Below are 24,736 nucleotides of genomic sequence, written 5' to 3'. Positions count from 1 at the left end.
CCCCCACTCTGGAGCCTTATGGCCTGGGATCAGACTCCAGCTCTCCTACTCCTGAGCTATGTGCCCTGGGCAAGTTGCTTAATTTCTTTGTGCCTTAGTTTCCTCACCTGTGAAATGGAAGAAGTCGTATCTACATCACAGGGAGAAAGTCATCTGACCTCTCAGGGCCTTAACCTTCCATCAGCAAGATGGGAAGAACAGCCAGGTGATAAGACAAACCAATGTACATGCCGCTTGCACCATTCATTGCTGTGTACTGCTTCCCAGTTCATGTCTTACAAGATGTCAGACTCCTAGGAGGTGAGGACTGTGCTTACCTATCCCTCCCTGTCTCTGTTCTGCACTGCTCATTTACAGAGCTCTCAGTAAATATTTCTTCATTTGATTGAGCCCGAGTTATCTATGCATGCATTGGTCTAAACATGACATAAGCAATTTGTTCCCCTGGACTAGTAACTTCTCCAGGCCTTGCTTTCCTCAGTTATAAAATGGAGAGGTGACGGACACCTAGAGAGATCAGAGGAGAGGGTGTGAGAAGACCCCAGCACACCTCTCCCCACGCAGTAGACCCCAGCCAGTGCTGTGCCCCTCCACTTTCTCTTCTTGGCTTGGGAGCAAAATGACTGGATGGCTATATGTGTATATTATGTATTCACACATGTTACATTTCTCTTTCTCCCACTTTCCCTTGGGAGCATCTTAGTAGGAGATAAGAAATTCCAAATGACTCGGTTGATTTTTTTTTTTAACTTTGGGGAAACTGGTACACCAGGACAATGCTGGGCCTAGGACAATGCAGCTGAAAAATGAAATGGGGGCACCATTGGCCCGTAAACCTGGTGGCCAGCACACAGCAGAGGAGCAAAAAACATCAGTGCCCTTTCCAGTCAGGTCTCATCCTGGTGCCTGCAGCCTGGCACAGAAGTGATGTGCGTGCAGTGCAGGGAGGAGCCGGGCCACTGGCAAACCAAGTCTGGCATCATCTGGCATCATCTGGCATCATCTGGCATCTTGCCTTTTGCCATTAATATTATTTGGGGGACAGTGGCTATGTTTCTCTACAGGAGTTCTATTCCTTATATAGAGCAGCGGTGGGCCTCTGTTCTGCTCATGCTGGTCATGTGGCTTGATCTAACCCCAGAGCCATGAAGATGCACCTGTTCACTCATGACAAGAAGGCATAGAGCCTCTGAGAGTGCGTAGTTATACCCCAGTGCTGAAACTCCCAATGACTACCTGGCGACTGTTAGCTGGGCAATATCAAGATTCCTGTACGTTTCCAGAAACTCCAGCCTTCTCAGAAGGGGGCTATATCTTGGGGGAAGTCACTCGGGAGCTTTATAGATCTCAGAGTCTTTTGGGGGTAAAGGGTGGATCTTGGACCTTGAGAACGTTTTTCTCATTTAAAGTTGAAGAAGCCAAGATCCCAAACGGCAAGTGACTTACTCAACGTCCCAGAGCTGGTTATTGGTGGCTCTGGACAGAAGCCCTCCCCACCCTTGAGCCATCATGGAAATCGACAAGCTTAAGATATTGACATCTTCACCTGACCACACCATCTCTCCTTTGGTGAACAGGTCTAGTGTCATCACCCAATTACTCAAAAAATAAACAGAGAGAGCCCCTCAGCACTCAATTGATTTAAAGACACTCACAGTAGCATGGCTATCCTGTTGATGCCCAGTGAGTATGATTTCTTTGCATTTTGTTATTAGAAATATCACAACCAAAGTCCTTCTATATCCTACAGTGCAGTACACCCACTTCCCTTCCCTCTTCGTGCCCCAACTCCATGCCAACACCATCACTAAATCAAGTTATGTTAATACACTCACAGAAGAGCTTTACCCTTCCTTTCCAACAGTTTTTTTTTTAAAATTTTAATGAGGGCCAGCTAATTTGATAAGGGATGACAAGGTAAATTATCTCTTCGGTCATGCTGAGCTCTTTCTAGTTTGAACAGATTCCTCTCTGAGCTGACTTGTCTATTTACTATAAGAAGGGAGACAAGATGATCTGCTTTTTTGCCATTTTTGGTATAGAAAATCGGGTTCCTTTGCCAGCAGAGCAAAAATTGGAGCAGAAGTTTTAGACAGCAGGTTGTTACTGAGTATTCACAGGCGAGCAAGGATTGAGATGTGAGTGAAAACCTGCATGAAACAGCAGTACAGAGGGTCTGAGTGCAATCAGAGGAAGGGGATATACCCAGTTACCTAAGGGGGGATGAGCTTGAAACATTTGAAGAATGGGGTGCAGGTCTGTGGGGTTGAAGTGTGGCATGCACGGCAGGTGAGGTGAGTTTGGAGAGGTCAGAAGGGCTAGAATGCACACTCCTTATCCTCACATATGTTTTAAAGGACACCTGGACCACTATATGGAATGTGCACCTGAAGGGGAGATCCTGGTCCAGATGAGGGATGATGGTAGCCTAAATGATGACCATGCCAGCAGAGGTGGAGATGGGATGGGATGGAGACATAGGTGGAATGGTCAGGACTTGTTGATGAGTGGGGTGCAAGGGGAGGAGTCAATGCTGATTCCAGTGTCCAGCCTCAACAACTCAATGGATGGTGGTGACAACTGCTGAGGTGGCCAAACTAAGGGATAAATAAGTTATAAAGGAGAATAAAGGTCGCTGTCTTTTAAAAACTCATAGCTCTGTTTCAAACTATATTCTGACTCCGTGTCAACCCATGCTGAATTGCCAAGGCAAACATTACACACACACACACACACACACACACACACACACACACACACACCTTTATTTCTCCAGAATCCCACTTTAAGTAGTTGTGTCTAATATGTTAAAAATTATTTCCCATTGTCTTTCTAAAATGGGTAATTGTATCCATAGATGTACACAGATGTATGTGGAATGTGTCTATTCTGATGTGTTATGTGCACAGGAGCCTGGGGATAAAATTACCCTCCAGGCCCTGCCCTTTTCAGAGGAGAGTAATGGGTCTTGCCTCAAGCAACTCTGTAAAACCAGAAATAGTGATACAGTCAAATGAACTTGGGCCTGTGTCCAGGAGAGGATGAGAGGGCCCAGCAAATGCCAAAACTGCTGGTCCCGTCACAGCTCCAGATGCTGAAAAGCATTACGCTAACTGCCAAAAATACATGTCTGCCTTAATCCCTGTAGTACACAGCACAAAGGAAAAGACAGTTCTCACAAGTTCAGGAAGGGAAAAAATAGATCCTCAGGCCTCCCCCTCTGCACATAAGATGAGAACAGTCAGAGTGCCAATGAAGTAGCCTACAAGACAGATTCCATGATCACCTTTGGAATCTACTCATGGGCAAGGAGCTGAGGATATGTCAGGAGAATCAATGAAAAGCATCCCAACCAAAGGATCAAGAATGAGGGCCATATTTGCATACTTGCTTTGAGATTTATAGAGGAAAAAGCATGTCACCAGGAATTTATTTGCAAACAGCTTTAGAATTGATGGGAGAAAGGTGAAGAGAACCTCAGGAAATAAAACTCTTGAAGAGAGTGCCATAGGTTGTCAAGGACACATATCTTTCCATGGCTAAAGAGTTGAATACGCGTATACCATCTTGGGCCCAGAGGGGAGAGTTGATGGTTGACAGTTTATTCCAAATGTCCTCTGAATCAGCTCCTTGGGAACTGGCTCCAAATTCCCCAACGAAACAGCTGGTAAACAGTGAAAGGGCAAGTTATCTTTGGGGATCCTTGAGATTCCTAAAAGTATAAGAACAAGAGAACAACAGTTCTGGAAAATCTTCAGGGGCCTTTGAAGAGAGCAAGAAATTCCCCAGGATCTTAGGGAAAGGGAGGATCCCAGGAGAACCCTGGTATCTGGGACAAATAGGTATTTATCATTGGGTCCCCCAGGCTGAATGGGGTTTAGGAAACTGAAGCTGTGTTCCCAAAGCCCCACTTTTGCTCATCCTTAACTGAACACACTTGAGTGCCTTTCACATGTGGGCACTACTTTTGGTTGTGGAAAAAATACCTTAGTAGGTCGAGGCCAACCTTTCAGGGAAAGAATTTAGCTTAATGGAGTTAGAGAACATTGTGATTATCATTAATGATGTTGTTTGTTTAGCTGCTATGTCTTTGTACAAATATTCAGAAAGGATTTTGAGTAACTGTGAAATTGTGCAACACACACATCTCTGCAAGGGATGGTCTCCCCTGCCACTGGATCTTTGTAATGCCCACGCTACCTGGGCAGCACTGACATCATGGAGAGAAAGGCAGGTCACTGAAGTAGGAGGCCTCTGGGTTTTTGCCTTAACTCACTCATTCCTGCCTCAGATGCTGGGGTATCCTGAGCATTTAACTCAGTACACTTCTCTCAGTGAAGGTCTATCTCCAAAAGACCACCTCATTATACTCAGGATTGACGAACCCCCAGAACCTTATGAAAAGATCATATTATTTTTAGTGAACAGACCCTATACTCAACAGCCAAGATACTAAGCTCATTTCATTTATTCATTTACTTACATACTACACCTTTAGCGAGCAATTCCTGCTGGCAAGCTGCCATGCTGGGTGTTATGGGAACATGAAGATGACTAAAGCATGGCCCCAACTCGGCAAGAGGGGGAGAGGTAAGACACAGGTTGTAACAGAGGGCAGTTTGCATGGAGTTCCTTGGAAGATGAACAAAGTGGTAATTTAGAATATGAGACAGATTTGAGCCAATGTGAAGTCCCACTTCTCCTTATGGGGAGTAAGAGAAAGCTTCAAGGAGGATATACCATCCAGCTGAAGCTTGCAGGAGAATTGCAAGGAGACTAAAAATAATGGGAAGCTGGTCAGGAAGCAGAAGCAGGAAGGCACCTGGGATTGCTTGGCAAGTGGTGAAGAATCCATTTTTGCTAGACTATGATATACAAGTATATAGAAGAAAAGAAGAAAGACTAGAAAACTGGTTGACATATGGATGGTGGGGACACTCTGAAATAACAATAAGGACAATGACTAACAATTACGAGCACTTCCAAAGTGCCAGGCTGTGCTGTAAGCACTAAGACAGCATCTCCAAAGCAGATACTACCAATATTCTCAAGCTACAGGAAAACTAAGGCACAGAGAATTAAGTTAACTTGCCCAACGCTATTAATGTACCTAAAGAGCAGTGAGGCTGGCATTTGAACCCAGGTGGTCTGATTCTGACATCCACCGCCCCCCCCCCTCACTTCCAAGTCTTGTCAGCCCTACTAGGAAGGGACATGAGCAGGGGAGAGTTCTGAGCGAAACATGACCAGGACATGTCCCTCAAGACTGGTATGATCTGGTTGATCTGGTATGAGTGGTGCTGAATTTTGATTGAAAGGGAACAGACTGAAGCTAGGAAGACAAGTTTGATGGCCATCATCCAGACAAGAGGCGACCAGAGACTGATCCAGGGTAGAACAATGAAAGTAATATAATAGCTAACCTTTTCTTGTTCCTGTGATGTCTGAGGCACATTACCAAGCATGCTACCCACTTTCTCTTACCTGGCAACAAAACTCCTGTGAAGCAGGTGCTAGCCTCGTTCTCATACACAGATGAGGAAACTGAGGTCCTGAGTAGTAAAGGTCATGGGGGCAGTCTGTGGCAGAGTCAGGGCTTACACTCTTTACCTTCACATGAATGCTGAGAAACAGTAGAACTAACAGAACTTGTCAAGTTCAAAGTTGGAGGCAGTGCTGGAGGGAAGACTGGGAAGGGAAAAAATGCTCGGGGCTAAGAAAAGATCCTTGTGGGGAAAGAGGGAAGACACTGCACACCCCTGGGGGAGCAGTGATAGGTCTTCTTTGTGGGGGTATCAGAACTGGGTAGCTGCACACCTCACACAGTTCCCTCAGTGAAAGGGTTAACAGCTTTTTCCGCCGCCCCCAACCCAAGCAGGTTCCGACAGACTGTGGAAAGCTACAGGACAGTCTGCCAAACAACCAGCCTCAGGAGTCCCCAGCCGGGTAAACTCACACAGAGGACACTTGCTGGATTCGGACTCTGAGGGTGAAGCTGGGGAGAAGAGGCAGAGAAAAGTCACTGGCTAGCATCTTCAGAGCGAGCTCAAGGGATGGGCACAGGTGCAAGTCTGCTCCTATTTGGGGTGGCTTGGCGGGTCCATCTCATGGCAGACACCGTCAGTGCCCATCCTCATCCTTGGCACTCGTTCCTGGCACAACTTCCATCTATTGACCAGGGCTTTGGAGCGGCTCAGCTCCCACGGAAGTGCAGCCCTCGGTCAGTGACTGAGAGGAGGCTGTGGTTCCCTCGCACCTCAGTTAGGGTAATCAGGGGGGCGTGTTCTCCACTGTCTGCCGTTCCTTGTGCAGTGAAGCTCCAGCCACCCTGCCCACAGTGGGTAACTGGCCTCACCACACAGCCCTTATTGTCTGACTCCCTCCTCTGCCTCCCTCTTCAGGGTGCTTCCTGGCATCATCCCCCAAAGGGAGCATCGGCCCTGAACTCCTTGTCTCAGGGTCACCTTCTGGGGGAGCCCTGTCTGAGAAACGCTTCTTGGCCGCAGGAGCTCCTCTGGTACAGATCCAAGAAGGAAACTGGCTCCTCAAACTGTGGAACAGGTTGCAGATCTGGGCCCCTGGATGCAGAAGCTTCTGGGCTTTAAGGTCAGGTTTTTTGTTAAACTTGAAACTCCTATCTGGAGTCTCTGTACTACACCAGAGGCAGGGTTAGGGTGGGGAGAATGATAGATAGAGGGAATATAAAAAACTTCCCTCTGGAGAGCACTTATTCTGATGTCTTGAGGCATGATAAACAGCAGGTCTTATATGGAGGTTCTCCAGGGAACAGAATTGCCAGGAAACTACTGACAAAGATCCAAACCACTGGGCACCAACACTTAAAATACATGGGGTATTTTGTGATAAATTAGAGTACTTAATTGACTATTTTATCCGGATTGATTTGTTGAATACGTGGTAAAGACTAGTTCTTTAAGCTACGGCATGTGATAAATCCAAATAGCAGTACCTCATGGCTTACTACGTTTTTGAACTTCTACTTTTCACAGAAAAAAACTACTACAAAATTTCAAATAGTGAACACATAAGTACTGCATACAAATTGTGACCGCTGGCAAAACCATCTCAGAGGAACACATAAATAAAATTTATTTTCCATCTAACAAAATAAGTTAAAAAACATAGACAGTGGATGAAGTGAACCAAGTAATAGATAAGGAAGACAAAGAGGAGCATACAGCAGGCTACAGGTGTCTGTCCTCCATGGGTTAATGTTAGGAATGTAAGTCACGTGCATGCTCTCTGCCATCACTGTTTGGGGCTCTTCATAAGGCCAAATTTCCTACTGTTTGCTCCAAAGTTCATTCCCCAAGCTCCTTCCGTATTGCACTGGGTTCAGGATATGAGCCACAGAGACAGGAGATCAATGCATGTCACCTCTTGCTCTGTGGATGTCTATGAGGGACTGGAGTCTCTGAATTCTGCATCTTGAATTTTAGAAAGGGACCTAATTTGCATCATAATAATGGTAGGTTATATCTATTCAATCTGTGCCTCAGAAGCAGAACTGGATACCAGGATTCCAGTGTAAGCCCTTCAGCTGGAAGAGGAGGGGGGCAGGTCCCAAAAAGCACCAACAGACAAGCAGAAAAATGAGCTGGGGAAGAGGGGCAGCTGATCAAGGTGTCATCAAGCAGGGTCCTGGATAGGCACCTAGAGCTTATTCCTGCTCTGGCCAAGTCTTGGGAGAGGGTGGAACCTGTGCTTCATACAGCCCAACTGGGGCGTGAGGGAGCGGAGCTATTTACCAATCAACCCCACTCCATCTGAGGGCTACTTCTGGGCTGTCCTGCATTCTGGTAGAATGGGCTCAGAGTTGCGGGGACTGGGAGTTGGGAGGTGGGCAGGCACACAAGTTGCAAGTGTAAGGGGGTAGAGGTAGGGTATCATCTATGCAGTGCCAGACACTCTGCCAAGAGCTTGGCACACCTGCCTTCATGTATTCCTCAGAGCAAGCTGATGAGGCAGGCAGGTGCTGAATCTATCTCCAGGGACAGAGGAGGAAACTGAGGCAAGGCAAGGCAAAGCAACTTGCCTGTGGCTATGCAGCTAATCAGTGCAAGAGCCAGGACAGGAACTCATTTGGATTTCATTCCCAGAGCATGCTCTAACCCATGTTCATGCTATGTATCCAGCTCAGGGGTCCTGGGGAATTAATCTCCCAACAAGGACCTAATGGTTAAAGCTGGGCCTTCTGAAGGGAGTCCCAGGAGCAAGGAGGGGAGGGAATAACTTAGGATCTATTGAAACATAATAATTTACTCTCTTTGTGCTAATCCTCTCTGGACGCCAGTTTTAGCTCTGTGTTGACACTGACAAATTAAGGACATGCTCAGCACTTTTCCAAGAGTAAACAGCAAATTCCACAAGCTCTTCTAATCATTCTCCTCTTGCAGGGTGAAATCCCTTAACTAAACACGTCTGCCCAGCGAATGAACCGCTGCTGGGACCTTGCTGATCAGATCATGCAGGTTCCTTTAAATTTCAACCCCCCTCCCTCACAGTAGCCTGTCTCCCAGCGCCCTGGGCCTGGCCAAATGCCAGCTACACAGAGGCCTCCCTTATGTCCCGTCTGGCTGCTCACAGGGACGGCGCTGTCTCTGAATGGATCTGGCTCTGGTCCCATGACAGGTGTTTGTAACAGGTTAATCACAGGTGAGCTGCCCTTGGAGGGCTGTAGGATGGGGAGAAGGTGAAGATTAAAACCCTACCATTTACTGAGCACCTACTGTGCACTTCCACTGGACAGATATGGAAAGTGAGGCCAGACGTTCTGTGACTTGGTCCAAAGCAAAGCCTGTGGGTGACATACCAGTGTTCTCACTCCTAATCTCGGTGTCTTTCCTCCTCAGTGAACATCCCGTTCTCCCCTGGCAATGTCTTCCCTGCATCCTGTTTGAACTGCTAAATCCAGGCTAGCCCTGAAGAGGACAGAGTAAGGGAACATCACCCCTTTGCAGGTGACCTTTTTTCCTGACCATCTCTGCTTCTTGATTTCAAGCTGACAACATGGAAAAAAAGGAAGAAAAGGTGCTGAATCAGAACCCATCTGAAGGCCTTCTAGGGCAGTCACTTGTCACAAGTGGCTATTTAAATATATGTTCATTAACATGAAATAAAACAAAGAATAAGTCCCTCAGTCATGCTAACCACACTTCGAGTGCTCAACAACCACACACGGGTCAGCAGCTGCCCCTACTGGACCGCATAGACAGAGAACATTTCCACCAGCATGGAAAGTTCTATTAGATAGGGCTGGTCTGTAAAAGCTGACTTGAATTTCAGAGCCATAAAAGCAAGGAGACAGACTTTGAGAGACAAAAGTCACCCCCGGGGTGGAGGTAGACCGTGAGCTTTGACACACAAAGCCGCCTCTTCAGGGGCTGGCGTGATGTGTGGGTAGTGGAAAGGGCCTTCTCCACCTCCTGCTGGTACCCTGGCCCTTCTTCCCCCGAATAACTGGCCGTTGCATCAAATAGTTTATTCTCTGGCTCTTAACGAAAGCAGTCTGGGCCCCGGGGAGAGGAGCACATCAGAGGAACTATTCCAGATATTAAAATTAAATGGCAGAGAGAACTAGAAGCTCAAGCCACAAGGAAATGACATCCTTTGGAAAGGCTCCTTCCAGATGGCTTCCTCCTCCAAGACTGACAGGGGAACCAAAGTCTGAGAGGAGTAAGGGAGCCCTTTCCACCCGGGATGTGGGCTCTCCCCAGAAAGGACCCCCACCCAGCCTTTCCAAGAACATATCCCAATTAGCCTATGCTTACACTCTGGGTGGAGGGGGTTTCTTGGGGATTGGGGTCTGAGAGCACAGACTCCTCCTTTGGGAGCTGCCCCACCCTCTGTACCTCCAGAAGCTTGGTGTTTTAATCATGCTGGACTGGTTAGGACCTGACCCAGGAGAGGTCAACCCATAAGCCTGCTGGTAACCCATGGTCAGGCAGGAAAAAAATGAGGGACAAAGAGGCCAGTATGGGAACAGAGATGGTGTGGCAAGGGAGGGTGGGGTGGAGATATCTAGTCATACTGACACTCAAGTTGGCTGGGAGCACTGGGAATACAGCAACATCAAGGCAATATGGAACAGACCTAGAAAAACCACAATTCCAGAGGGAGGCTGGTATTTGAATAGTCCCGCCTTCCTCACATCCCATCACTTTTCAACACCTCTATCTCCAGGGCCTTGACCAATGCCAACTGGTTTCCTCTGCCACTTTGTGGAGAGCAATGATGTCTTAATAGAACCATGAGACAAAAATGAGCAAACTCTTGAGTTTAAAAAGCAGATTGATCTGGGAATAAGAATTTGGAGGCAGGCTCACAGAGCAGGTTCCCCTGAATTCCCAGACCAGATTTAAAAGTCCCTGGGCTACATGAGGAGGAAAGAAATATAATCAGGAGCTGGGGGCTTGGGAAGACCCCCACATTCAGGATCCAGCCCCAGACACCATCATACAAGGATGCCACAGGGATTGACATTAATGGTCCTCACTGCCAGTCCTGGAGAACCTCCACATTGTGGAAGCCCCGGCTTGATGACCCAGCACAAAAATACTGCCTGTACTTCTGAAATATCACATCCTGTGTACAGCCCACCTCTTCTGAATACACATGAGCCCCTAAAATAGGCACTGGATATTGGGGAGCAGTAAAGATGGAGATGTAGATGAGGGAGTCCCCACCACTGGACAAAGTGGGCCTCAGGCAAATGGCCAGGGGACCTCCCAGTGACCAATGCATTGGGTTTGCTGCCTTGGAAAGCTTCCTGTAGCCCAGATGGTGGTTGCCCGAACACTCCACAGAGAATGAAGTCCCTTCTGTGTGCACAGAGTTGACGCCCAAGTTTCCTGTGGGGCTTCTCCAAGCATATCCATGTTTCAGCATATGAAGATGGACATCAGAAACATTCTCACTGCTGTTTCTTTCCTGGGCTGGTCCATGAATGGGTCTGAGTTGCTGGACCAGTTAAAGAGCCCAACTGCCTGCCGGACTCACTTAGCAGGAATTTACCTTCATAAGGGCTATTCCTTCATTTCCAGGAGTGCTATACTTTATACTACCTCACACACACGCATATAGAAATACCTGTCTGCCGGAAGAGAGAAATGACATTAAAAATGTGAAAAGAAGGCTTGAACTTAGGAAGACTACTTTTGAAAGCTGACAAGGTACATGGAGGGTATTTATTTCTGCAATGGAAGTTAACTTACTAAGGACAGATTTGTTTCGAGAAAGAATTTCAAATATTGATTATTTAAAGCTTCTTTTACTAGACAAGAAAATGTATACCTTGGCTTACAATCTCCAAGATTCAACTACCTACCAACAGGAGAATTAGCAAATTTTACAAGATATTTATAAATCACAAACAAACCATGATCCTAGAAAATTATTCACTGGCTTCTCTATTTAGGGCAGGCTCCATGAGTTTATAGGGTGCAACTTTCCTCACTGACAGAGAATCTTACTTTTAGTGTCTCAATACTAGAACAGATTGGCTACAAAAGCAGGTCCTAAGACAAGTGTGTTTTCTTGGGGATATTCACTGTTGACAAAGTTATTACACCAATAATGAATTTCCACACTGGTAAGGAACCCATACATGAAGAACAGTCAAAAGGAATAGAAATATTTCTTGTAGGGCAATCCCAGGATTTAGCGTTTTTGAAATCCACAAAACCAGAAAGATCCAAGGAAAAATTGAAGCTAAAGCATTTGGAAAATTTAATCAGAAATGGCTATCTGGGGGCACCTGGGTGGCTTCATTGGTTGAGCGTCCAACTCTTGATTTTGGTTCAGGTCATGGCCTCACGGTTGTGAGATGAAGCCCCGCATCAGGCTCTGAACTGGCTATGGAGCCTGCTTAAGATTCTCTCTCTCCCTCTCCCTCTACCCCTCTGCTCCCTTCTGTCTCTCTCTCAAAAAAAAAAAAAAAAAAAAAAAAGGAAAACGGCTGTTTGATTTCCATGAAGCTCACACAAAAGAGGAAATTATCTGCATGAAAGAAAAGAAAAAGAGAAGCACGTTGTGATAGCTAAGATTTAAAAGATTGTTTTGGGGTGTCCTCAGAACCATCCATTTCCACAGACCAGGAACCAACTGTGGCTGAAGGCTATGGGCTTTATGGGGCCCCACACGTAAAGCAAACCCATGGGGCCCAAGTGGAATGGGGAAGATTGAGTTTGAGCACAAATGCAAAGTTCAGTCAGGTTTCAGATTAAGATCTGAAAGGACTGGGCTCCCTGGTCTAAATCCAAAATGACAGTCAGTGAATCCCAATGAAAGGACGGGCCCATGGCCCTCAACCTGAGGTAGGCTGAAGTGACAGGGCACACCTCTGGGACCCTCACCTCACTGGATGGGCAGACATTGCTCTTCAGGTGCTTACAGGCATCTGAGTGATGTTCAGTCCCCCACACCCCTTCTCGACCTTCCTCCCCAGGCCTTCAGTATTCTCAGGATACCTGGGACTCTGGGACCCCTGTCCAAATGGCCCTGAGCCTTTCTCTCTGGCCTGCCAGGGTCTTTGTCACCTGACTAGAGTGCAGACCACACTGGGTCCTCTCTGGCCGTGCCTAACCCTACTCCCTAGGCAAGGAGGGATGACGAGATCAGGAATCTGCTTCCCCCCACTTCCAACTCTGCAGCGGAGTCACCTCGTGGCGCCTCCAGGTGCTGCTCCCCCCACAACCTTCCCTGTCCTTCATTTCTGTTCACTCCAGACCCCCTGTACTCTTGAGTCTCTACATCTTTGATCACGGATTTCCCTTTCCTGCCTGGAGTCCCTTTTCTCCCTTCGTCGGAAAATGCCAACCTACTCCAGCTCAACTGCGCCTCCCGACACTGGACGTGGACTTCTCTGTGTTCCTAAAGCACGTGGCACAGAGCATGGGCAGCACTTAGCATGGCAGGGGTTGTCCATAACGGGGTCCCCCCACAAGACAATGGCTCTGTTCAGGGTGAAGCTGTATCTTGGGGTTCTGGAGGGGTCCAGCCCAGCGCTACTGCATACAGGGGCTCAGAAATGCTTTCCAGGTGGATGAGAGCAGGAAATCTATACTCATGTAATCATCTGGCCACCAAAATACCACAGGTCGGCCCTGGTGGTGTTTCTCTTCATATCCAGTGATGTTCATCTAACAATTCCTGAGCATTTTAAGTGTACCAGGTACCATGGTACATGAAGGGGATAAAAAGAATCTTGCATTCCTGTGCTGAACTGTGCAATTTTGTTGTTCAATGCACCAGACACTGTACAAGAGGCTTCTTCATAAGGTTTACATCCTTATATTCTTGTGGGTAGGAAAACATAAAATTTGGCCCTTGACCTCAGGGAGGGCACCAGCAGGCCCGCCGTATCATGTGCCTCTGACGCATAGAAGAGGTCCTCCTCATCCAAGCCTGGCTCCACCCTGCATGACATGCATGTGTGTGTGGACACCCCCGGCAGCAAGTTCAAGCTTCTCTACCTGGGTCTCTTCCCTCCAAGTGGCAGATCTGAGGAGGAGGCCCACACAGGCTTCAGCAGCAGGCACAGGCCATTTGAGCAGAGAATGCTGAACATCCATGTGCCTAGAGCAGGGTCACGAAGGGGTGGATGCTGACCTTGGCCCCTGGACTCCTTGCCGCTGTGATTTCTACAATGCAGGGCCCAAGGCAGGAGCTAACTGTAGTATTAGATACCAAGGGTGACAAAGCGCTAACCTGCAGGCCTGTGTCCACTCTTGCAAGGGAGTGTGTAAGGGGGATTTATCTGTTTTTGTCCTGTTTTGTCTTCATGCCCTCCCTGAGAATTGTATGATCATGGAGACAGAGGCCTTATGGGTAACCCCTGGCTCATGAAGAACAAGGTAAATGCACTCTGCTCTGCCTTTAGTTGGATTCAGAGGACCTGCGGGGGGAGATGGGGAGAAGGACTCTGCCAGCTGCAGGCGATGACACTGACCTGGGAGGATGGACACTCGCACTGTTTGTGCCAAAAGTGGAAATCTCATGCCTCAGACTCTGAGGCGTCTGGGTGTTAATGGCTACAGGGGAATTCTGCATCGAACTCAGTGACTGGGGATCCTCAGCCTTGAGACAGGGGAGCCTCCTCGGTGCCTAAGGAAGCACCTGGCATCCATTTTAATTGCTCTGTGCATTTGACTCTTCTGAAAGGTAGGGAGGATTGAAAGAGTCTACTTTCTCTGGTATTTTTAGAGAATGTCTTTGCTAAAAAAAGACTTCTCATGACTTTTCTTCAAGAAAAGGGTTCTGGGGGGGGGGTGCAAGTGGGGAAAGACCTGAAGAGTTGATTGCTTTCACCATAAAGGGAGTTAGGCTTAGGACAGCCTCTGGGTCCAGAGAGGCTAAATATCTTGTCAGAAGTCACACACAAAGCAAGGACAGCAGAGCTGGGCTCCAGTCTGACTCCACAGTCCAGGGGGTGCCCACTAGCCTTCTCCAGGTGTGGACTGAAAAGTAAGGTCTTTGTTCCCTCCCCTTGAGTCATGGTGGGTTTGTAACTTGCAAGACAGTCTGGTGGAAATGGTGTGTGTGACTTCCAAGGCTAGGGCATTAAAGGCCATGGGGTTTCCTCCTTCTCCAAGCCCTGGGCCACACAGAGCCATGCTGGGGAGGCCACACAGAGGTGCTGTGGTCAACATCCCAGCTGAGCCAGTCCTTTGGCCACCCCAGCCTGGACACCAGATATGAGAATGGAGAAACCCTCTTGGGAAGGGTCCTCCAGCACCAGGGGCTCTGGCCCCAGCCAGAAGCGTGGCTGCCAGCCATCTGAATTACTCCATCTCAGGCCCAGATCCTGTGGTACGACATTCCCTCCATGCCCTTTCTGAACTACTGACTCACAGAACGCATGAGCAACTAGGACGGTTATTGAGTATGTCACTAAATTTGGAGAATTTGTTTCACAGCAGTAAATAAGCAAAATGGAATCAAGAGCATTCAGGGGGAGAATGCACAGGGACAGGAAAGCACGGTGACATACCTAGTCCAGAATTTGGCCTGTGTCTTTCTGATTCTGGGGCCACTCTTAGATAGATTTTCACACACACAGCCTCCCCAAACTCTCCAAGTGGGGACAAGGAAAACCGAAGGCCTTCAATCCACTGGGTCTACTGAGGAAGAATTAGGGCGGTGGTGTCCATCAAGAACCAGAACACACTTTTATAGATCACCTACTATACGCCAGATGCTACGCCAGTGCCATTATATCTAATCCATTACCATTAGTTTAACAACTACTTTGTCCCTACCAGGTGCCAGAAACAGATCTGAGAATGAAGCCACGTATAAAATAAAGTCGCAGTTCTCCTGGAGCTTACGTGTGAGGTTGATGGGCAATAAACAAACAATAATAACATATTATGTCTGATAGTGATCAGTGGTATGGAGGAAAAAGAAAGCCTGGTAAGAGGAAAGACAATGGCCTTTTAGAAAGGCTGGATAGGAAAGGGTTCCCAAGAGGGTGACATTTGAGCAGAGAGAGAAGCAAGGTTAAATTGCAGACAGCAAGTCTGGTTGCCCTCAGAGCCCATGGTTTGGGCTCTGATATCAAGGAAAGAATACATACAGTGTCTTCCAGCTTCCGAATCTGTGGCCTCCTATAGAGGGCACATTTAGAGCCAGTCCTCCACAGGCCTCAGGGGACGTGCACCATGTATGCAACTTACTGTCCACCCACCACCAGCCAGGCCTCCCCTCTGGACCTCCAGGCAGAGCCCCAAGAGGGGTACTTACGCAGAGCACGTGGAGAACCACCGCCCCCTGTCTTCGATCCTCGTTGGTGAAGATGTCATTGGGGAATTCGTGCAGGGCTAAAGAATGGAGAGAGAAAACCAGCTCAGAACAGATGACAATGTTTTCAGTGCTGGAGTTCTGGGATGGCATCACCAGCCCTTGTTTTCATGTGGAATCCATGAACTTGGATGAAAAAAAAATTACGTCTTTATGTTCACACATCTCTTATCTGGAATTGAGTGTTTCCTTCAGATAAGAAGGTAGGCAGCAAACCACAGGAATGTGAGAAGCACCGGGGACTCTGCCCCCAACAGATATTTTCATGATACATTATACTATTATAGTCAAAGAAGCTCTCACTCATCACTTCAACATCTGGGTAGTTTGTAGACGGCCCCTTGTGATTTAGAGGGTTAATGAGGAAATACAGCAGCTACCTTCATTCAAGTTTTATTTCCTAATACTCCAACAATTTCATTTCAGTATGATCAGTTTCCTTCTGTAAGCATATATATTTTATCGCATGCATTGAAAAATGTTTTCCTGAGCAGAGGTCTGTAGGTGTCACTGCATCGCCAAGGGGGTCCATGACACACAGAGCATTACAGCCCCTGCTCTAAATTGGTCCTCATTCCCCGCCATGACTGCCTTGGCTTGCCAGGGCCTTGGACCGGTTACAACACTCTCCCTGCTTTCTCATTCCCTTTTCAAACTTGACCCACATTTGCCACTGCTGAACTGGACCATCAAGCACAGAGTGGCTCATGCCCCTCTCCCTGCTTCCAAAACTTCCCTGCTAGGAGAAAAAAGCCCCAGTCTGTACACTGGCAGTTCCAAGCTGGTCTTGGCTGCTTCCCACGTGAGCTTTCTTCTCTTCTCCCGCCTTCTTACCTTTTGAGTGAATGTATTCATTCACTCAAACAATGACTGTGCAGGTACTGCACGCCAGGCTGTGCACAACAATTCGACAGCCAGCTTTGTCACATGGGCTCTCATACTCCCACCAGACAGGATAGGCTGCTGTTCCTTGAGCACACCTTGCGTTTGCTTTCTTTTTCTATCTTTATCTGCACAGATGATACCATTAGTCCGGGCTATCCCCACCCCCAACTGCTCACCCTCTCTCCCTCCTCTCATAAAATCCAATCAGCATCATGGCCAGGGCCTTCATAAGCCTCTCCTCTCTGGAGGATGTTATCAGATCAGGCTCCGTGGGAAACTGTGCACACCACACTGCCCTCGGCATCATCTTCAGCAAATGCGGCTGGCTGATGCAAGTGACCTTTCTCTCAGAGCTCCACAAGCTCTCAGTCCTTCTCTAGCTCACAGGTAGAGAAATAATCACCAATCGATGGGAAAGATGTACAACGTGACACCTGCTTGCTGCTGGTCTTATTCTGGGTTTCCCAAAAAGTAGACTCTCAGTCAAGGGTTTGGGGGTGCATAGTTTGTTTGGAGGTGACTCCTGTACACGCTGTGAATGAGGAAGGTGATGAGACCAGGGAAGGAGGGGAGCCCAAAATGGTGACATTAATGAGCAAGTGGTGACTGCTCAGGACACCTGGGACCCAGTCCTGCTGTAGACCTGGCTTGTTGAGACTGTGGCTTGTTGGCCAGGGGGTTTGCCTAAGACACAAGCCTTTAACTATCCCTTGAAAAAGTTCTCTCTGCTTCTAGGGTAGCACTGGATAAGCACATCGTGCAACTCTTGGCCAGTTGTCCAATCCTTCATGTGATGAAATGGGGGAGGCGAGGAAAGACAGGGATGTCATGATCCCCCTAAGTGATTTTCTAAACTAAACCTGTTCCAAACAGGCTGCACTGAGTCCTCCTGATCAATGAATGGGAAAATGAGAGCAAGCCTGGAGGATTTCACCTTGAAAACCAAATGACACTACAATCTGGAAATTACCATGAGGGGACAAGGGTTCACAGATTAAGCCTGAAGTTCATCCATCTGGCCCTGGGCATTGCAAAGCCTCTAGCCACTCTACTGAGAGGCCTCTGTTCTAGCATCTTCCCTCTACAGGCCTAATGCCCCTGGCTAGCATGCTCTTGTCCAGTGAGCAGAGCTGGAGGAAGCCCTCCAGCCTGATGAGAAATGCCTCTACTTCCTGAAACCTCTCTGCTGGCAACAGTGCCCACACAGGCTGGACCTGGAGAGACCTGGCTTTTGCAGTCCCAAGTCATTTTTTTTTAATGTTTACTTATTTATTTTGAGAGAGAGAGAGAGAGAGAGAGACAGAGAGACAGAGAGACAGAGACAGAGACAGAGAGATGGAGAGGAAGGGGCAGAGAGAGAGGGAAAGAGAATTCAAAGCAGGCTCTGCATGGTCAGTGTGGAGCCCACGTGGGGTTTGATACCATGAACCCCGAGACCATGACCTGAGTTGAAATCAAGAGCCGGACACTTAACCAACAGAGTTGTCCAGGCATCCCAGCCCCCAGTCATTTCTTGTCTGTCCTTCCTTCCCCACCCTCTGGCTCTCCCTGTGCACACAGGATGTCTTACACTCTTAAGAGATGCTTTCTAATGCTTTTCTCTTTTGAACTGAACTTTCAATGCAAGTGAATAAATTATAGTCCAAATAACCATCCCAAGGCTTTCACATTTCCGTCCCCTCCCCATGTTGTTCAGTGTGGATTGGAAATCATGAGAAATGTCCTTTTCTGTCCACCTCCTAAACCTAGGAAATTGACAACTTCCACAGGCCACCACTGGTGGTTAGGGGCACAAAGTTAAAGAGGAAAGGCCCTGCAGGGCAGGCCTCTCCCACACCCCTCTCAGCACCCAGGGCCAGAGACTTTCCAGCACTGACTGATCCCCATGTTTACCTGGACTTGCCCAGACACTGTGTCCCAATCTCTGGTTCTGAAGAAACAACAACTACCTTCGCATCTGATGTCCCTTTGTTTTGTACAGACATTTAAGTGCCCTTGGGAGGTGGGGCTTGGGATGGACTGGCTGGTGATGGACTGAGATGGGCTGATGAAGGCTCTGGTGGGCAGTGGCCATGACAAACCTGGGCAGAATGACACATTCACTGAGCACCTGCTCCTGGCAAGACCTATGCCTTGTACTTTACACCCACTATCCATTTTTGTCCTCCCAGAAAGCTATTATTGCCATTTTATAGACAAGGAACCCAAGGGACAGAGGATTAGATTCCAACTCGAAGACCCACAGCTGGAAAGCTGCAGAGCAGGGCCACCCACACAGCAAATGCAGGCCTGCTGTTTCCAGCTACTGGCATCTATTTGCAATCTCACTCTGCTAGGTGGCCTCTTCCTTCATGGGACTTCCTCCAAGTAGGGGGTCTGACCAGATCCATATTCTGCCACCACACACCAGAGGGAAAAGCTAGGCTGCTTTTTTTTCCTTTACATTTCTCTATGTAGTTGCAATGGGGCTTTTCCACACTGGCCAGTTCAGGGTTTAAACGTGCCATCCTATTGCCCTTCTGCCCCCAGAGGACGAGAGACAGGACTAGTATGCTAAGTTACTGTATGGATCACAACAGCCATTACCCTTGAGAAACTTTAGCCACCTGTGATGGGTGCCTTGTAAAGCAATCATGCATAGGGACCACTTATCATCAGTGAGGAGTAGAGGTGGGTACAGACGTGGGACTGAGGGGTGTTCCATCACTGACATGTTGAAGCCAGCTACTTCTTTACTTACTGCCCTTCAGGCTTCCTATATGAGGAGTAATGTGGTTTTGAGCAAAAATGGGGCTAAGGGCAGCATGTGAGGGAATGAAGGCACTGGAGAGTTCCCACCAGTCTGCATCTACAAGGTGTCCACACTTGTGCCGGCTCTGGCCTCCCTGCTTCTCTGCTGCTTTATCCATGAGCTAACCCAGGGCCCACGGTATGACTTGATCAAGGGTACCATGTCAGTAAGTGATACACTGTGTTTTGAGTCCTGGCATTTTCCTTAGCCCTCAACAAACAGCAAGTGGATGTGTAATGACCATGAATGAATGGACCCACTAGGCTTCATGTTTTGGTTGGGGAAGGGTCTTGGCAGAAGTCTAGATGCCCAGTCAACCCTGGGACCTGGTTAGAGCTCTTGGAGAAGACCACGCTGGACGCTGTGTCCTTGGATAAGGTGACCCACAGAGCCCAGTACTGGTTCAGGAAGGTCTGAGGCGCTGTCCGAAGTCCTGGCCAAGCAGGCCACTGTCAGACTTCCTCATGAATCTGGATGTGGCTGGCTGGTCAGCGGCAGAAATAAGGATGGGTGTGATGAGAGGCAGTGGGAAAGGCAGAAAAGAGTCAATTCAAACAACAAACAACAAACAACAACAAAATTCTTAATTGGTGGTTCACAGCAATGTGGAAAAAATAACCAGGGTAAGTATTCTCCCAGGAAGCTTCTCCTGACATGGAACCCTCTCTGGCTATTTATTCACTATTGTGCATCCATGAAAACATGTACTGGGCTGGTAATGAGATATAATAGTGATTTCAAAGAGCTAGCACACATTTTTTTTTTAAGTAGCAGTGATTTCAAAGAGCTAACACACACCCAACACAGCCCAACACAGGGCTTGAACTCAAAACTGTGAGATCAAGACCTGAGCTGAGATCAAGAGTCAGATGCTTAACTGACTGAGCCACCTAGGCACCCCAAGCTCGTGCACAATTTGCAAAGAATACATAGATTTTATTTTACTCTTATAGCTGCATTGTCTTTTGACAAAAGACACAAGAAAAGATTTCTTTGAAAATCTGAGCTGGAAGCACAGGATCTCCTCTTTACCTCCACGCAATGAGCCTTCCTTCATAGTCACATATGCCTATATCTGAGGCTGTCTCAGGAGCCGACCCTGAGACAAAGATCTGAATGCCAGCAGTTTATTTGGGAGGTGATCCCATGATGGGACAGGAGGGAGATAAGTCAGAGAAGGGGCTGATAAAGTAGGCTCAGACTTGCTGGGGCCCCTCTGAGAGATAGTGTAGAATATGCCTCAGCATTGTCCATGGATGGTCATCCATCACTGTTGAAGGCTGTCCTAAACACTTTAGGGCTGAACCTTAACTCTTCTCAGCTCTACGCTGGCCAAGTCAGTGTGTTCATGGTACCAGAGAAGGCCCTAGACAGAGTCACATGTGCATCAAGAAACCATCTGCATTTGTGGTGTGGTGATGCCCAGTGTCTGCTCCAGCCTGAACGTCCCATCCCTATGATCCTCCAAGCATCTCTTGTGTAGAAACTAGAAAAGAAGAGGGAGTCTGCAAGAGTAGGAATGAGAGACCATGACTTGCTCATGCGTCACTGGCATCAGCACACAGCAGTGGGGTGTCGGGTGGAGGTAGCAGAAGAGAGGCTCTGTGCAATAGGCATAAAGGCCCAGATAGACTATTCTGGGACTTGCATTCTGAATCCAGCATGGTAAGGCCCAAACGTTAAGATTTCAACTATAGTTACCTGCATTGTAACATGTTCTTGTATTAAGCATTGATTCCACCATGTTAGAGGCTTCTTTGTTTCATTTGCAAAGGACATTACCAGATGACCTTGCCTGTAGAGAACATGACTCAGGGACAGCCCTGTCACCAGACCCACTAAGGCAGCAGCTTTGTTTGAGGGAAGCTCTTAATGTTTACTAACAATCTCATCAGCCTCTACTTATGCACTATATACACACTGTTATTTCACGAAGTGTTGCTTGCTGTGGTTCTAAAGCAGTTTGGTATGACTATTTTAATGTTAATAAGGAAGGGGTCAGCCTGGGGACAAGGAAAGGATCCTCAGTTGGGCATTTGGAAATGAATGGCTCAGTCCTAGCACTCTTCACAGTGTGGCTTTTGGCGGTGTGTGTTTTAGTCTTTCTGGGCCTCGATTTGCCTATTGGCCATCTGAACAACGGCCTGCAATTCCTCTTCACTGCTCCCTCCATATTAAGCTCAGAGTATGGTTAGTGCACATAGAAGGTGTCTTAATAAGTGTTAGCAGGATGAAGAATGCCAAAGAAAGCAGACCCTAGGCACTGACTGGGATGGAGCACATCAGCCTTGTCCAGCTGGCCCAATGGGTTAAGGAAAGAGCAGCCAGCAGCAGCTGAGCTGGCTTCCGTGAGGCTGAGCAAACTCCCCACCTGGCCGGCACAGACTCTGAGGCCCCAAACACACCTGAGAAATGGTATTTTCAGAACAGCTGAAGCTGTCCAAGACAAGACTATACAGAGACAGGGTGGCACAGTGGACTACAAGGCTCTGCCCAGTACTTCTTGGCCTCAGTTTCCTCATCTATAAAGCAAGGTGTGGCTGCTAGTGCCTCCTGCAGAGCTAATGGCAGTGCTGATGTCATCCCATCTGTCTTCCATTTGGGTGTATTTCCTCCCACCCAAATCCAAAGAACCAAGGGCATGTCTTAGTCAAGGCGGGAACTGGAGGGTCGGCCATCTTTGGGACTCTAACATTTTCCTTGGGCTGTTGGTTAGATTTTGCATAAGGGCCCAGGGTAGAGAATCAGATCTGGGTCTGGGTTCAGATCCCACCTACATCACTCACGGGTCATCCTTTCCTCTCTCAGAGCCCCATTTCCTTCATCTGTAAAATGGGTATTTAAATGCCAGTCCTGCAGGGTGGCTGGGAAACAGTGCAGGCAACATATATGACATACCTCTCACCATCTTCCTGGGCCACCTATCGCTGTTCTTCGCAATTGTAGCAGTGATGGGATGTTGGTCTGGCCTTGGGCCAAGGACACATTTTTCCCTGGTCTTAGTAGCAAAAACCATCTACTGCCAATTCCTGCCTGCTTTGTGCTGGCATCTGTTTCTCCAGGACAGTGTACAGTCCAAGGGAGCTTCATGAATGCATGTGCCTCTAGGTACATGCTTCCGTGTTGAGGCTCTGCTGGAGCCAAATGGCCCATGTGGTGTGCTGGGAATAGCTACGCATCCAGTGGAGGGTTCCTTCGAATACCTTCAAAATCCTCAAAGTCTCTTTCTGTTCCTCTCTTTCTCTCCCCCAGTTTTCCTTTCAGTACATCTTGCCAGCCTGGGGGAGCCAGCAAAGATAAGCAGTGCTGTTCCCATAGAAACCACAGAGCCCTGACCGGAGTAGATTCCCCTTACCAAGGCAACAGCAGTCAGCCGACCTGCTTCTCCTGGCTGCTTTCCTGAGGCCCGAGTTTGATGAGTCCAAATGGAGGTTTGCAAAGGATGGGGAGTATTCTCTGTTTCGTTTGGGGGAAAAGATGCAGCAGAAACATTCATGGCATCTGGAGACATACTGATATTATGTGGATCAAACGGAGCCACCAAAGAAGACGATCCAAAACCACAGCTACCTTAACACGTCGAGTGAAAGGAATCTGGGCCACTGCAACCATCAGAACACTGGTGTCTCATCCCAGGGCTTTTTCATGACAAACTACCTATCTTGATTGGCCTCTCAAGGGATGCCTCAAGAATTTAGGGTCCTGACATCTCTCCGGGTGCTCCGTCCCATAAAGCCTATTCTGCTCCCTCTTCCCCTGGAACATTGGGAGAACACTGTCAGCCAGCTGTAGTAATAACTGGCTTCCCATGGAGCCTTCCAGACTCATTTTGTGGACCCCTTATCCTGTGCAAGTACCCAACAAGTGGTTTTCCAGCCAAACTGCAGTCACTTGCTGCCTGAGTGTACCTTTGATTCCTACACTGTGAGCTCCCTGTGGACAGGAACCCTGCATTTTTCTCTCTCTGGGACCAGCATCCACTGGGCCAGGGTCCACGAAAGAGAAAAATAAATACCAAGTGAAGACAAGTGTAAATAAAATTAAAGGGACATTTCTCCCGGGGGGATGGGTTTAGTATAAACACAAGACAGAATTACTAAGAAATGACATTGGAAGAAACTGTTCAGTAAAACTCCCAGCAACTGGGAGTGGCCACTCAGGCTGTTCACAAATGCCCTGTCTCTCCTTGTTGGGGAGACCTGGAAGGAACATACTTCTAGGTTCCCTTTAAGGTAGGTGGGGCCATGCAGCTTTCTTTGGTCAATGAAATGGGAGCAAATGGCCACTGTCACACTTCCAGGCAGGCTTTAACAGCCAGTATCTGATTCACCACTTTGCATTTTCTTGCACATAAGTCAGGATGCATCTTCTATCAGTTTGTGTCCCTGAGCGACTGATATCAGAATCCCACCTTACTGCTACTCACATTCATACATGTAGTGTGAGTAAAACAATAACATGTTTATTCTCTTAGCCACTGAGATGTGGGGCTATTTGTCACCCAGCATAGCCAAGCCTGCTCTGAGTAATACAATAGCTAATATGGTGCTCGGCATCCCCACTGCATTCTCTACGTGAGGGCTCGCCTCAGCAATTTTTGGTTTCTTTGGTCTTCTCCACTAGACCAAAGGGGTAGGCAATTGAGGTTGGGGGAAATTTATTCTTCTCTTCTCTGTAACCCCAGTGCCTAGCTAGGTGCCTGGCACAGATCACTCATTTAATTAAGAGTGTTTGTTGATTAAATGAACACACATGTCATAACTGAAGGCCCTGGGACAAAATTATCCACAAAAGAATGTGTGTGAAAATGGATATATTCTCAACTTAACTTTCTAAATATTTAGTCTCTGGAAAAGTTTCAGAGACATTTTGGTGCCTTCCTCTTGCACTCAGTGAGGTTCAGCGAGCCACAAAAGTACAGAGGGGGTGGGATGTATATGGCAATGGGAGGGTGCAGAGTGTCCCAGAGAACTGCAAGCTGCTTTGAGGTCATCTTCGGAATCTGTGTCTCAACAACACTGGAAAATGTATTAACAAATCAATCATGTGCAAATAAACACACACTTATTTAGCCCTTAGCATGCTCTGGGCCAGGTACCATACTCAACCCTAGTTATACAAAAGCACTGAGGAGTCCCAAGTTGAGTGGACCAAAGTGTAGGTTGGGGGTCAGGAAACACTCAGCTCTCTCTGCAGTCATCCCAATATTTAAGGATGGAACTAATCTTTATCAAATACTGT

At 47.8% G+C, this 24,736-nt stretch overlaps 1 protein-coding gene across 2 annotated transcripts in view; it reads right to left on the bottom strand.

The window, feature by feature from the left end:
• SLC24A3 (solute carrier family 24 member 3) overlaps window positions 1-24,736 on the bottom strand; it is a 487,209-nt gene that overhangs the window by 186,107 nt on the left and 276,366 nt on the right. For both annotated transcript variants that reach the window (XM_030310180.1, XM_030310179.1), the window contains exon 3: window positions 15,763-15,839. In XM_030310180.1, the coding sequence (XP_030166040.1) occupies window positions 15,763-15,839 (77 nt within the window). The remainder of the gene's footprint in view (window positions 1-15,762; window positions 15,840-24,736) is intronic.

Source organism: Lynx canadensis, chromosome A3 (assembly GCF_007474595.2).
Source record: "Lynx canadensis isolate LIC74 chromosome A3, mLynCan4.pri.v2, whole genome shotgun sequence".
NCBI classification, from domain to species: Eukaryota; Metazoa; Chordata; class Mammalia; order Carnivora; family Felidae; genus Lynx; species Lynx canadensis.
Note: the sequence above shows the minus strand (reverse complement) of the source record. Positions and strands in the feature narration are given on the sequence as shown.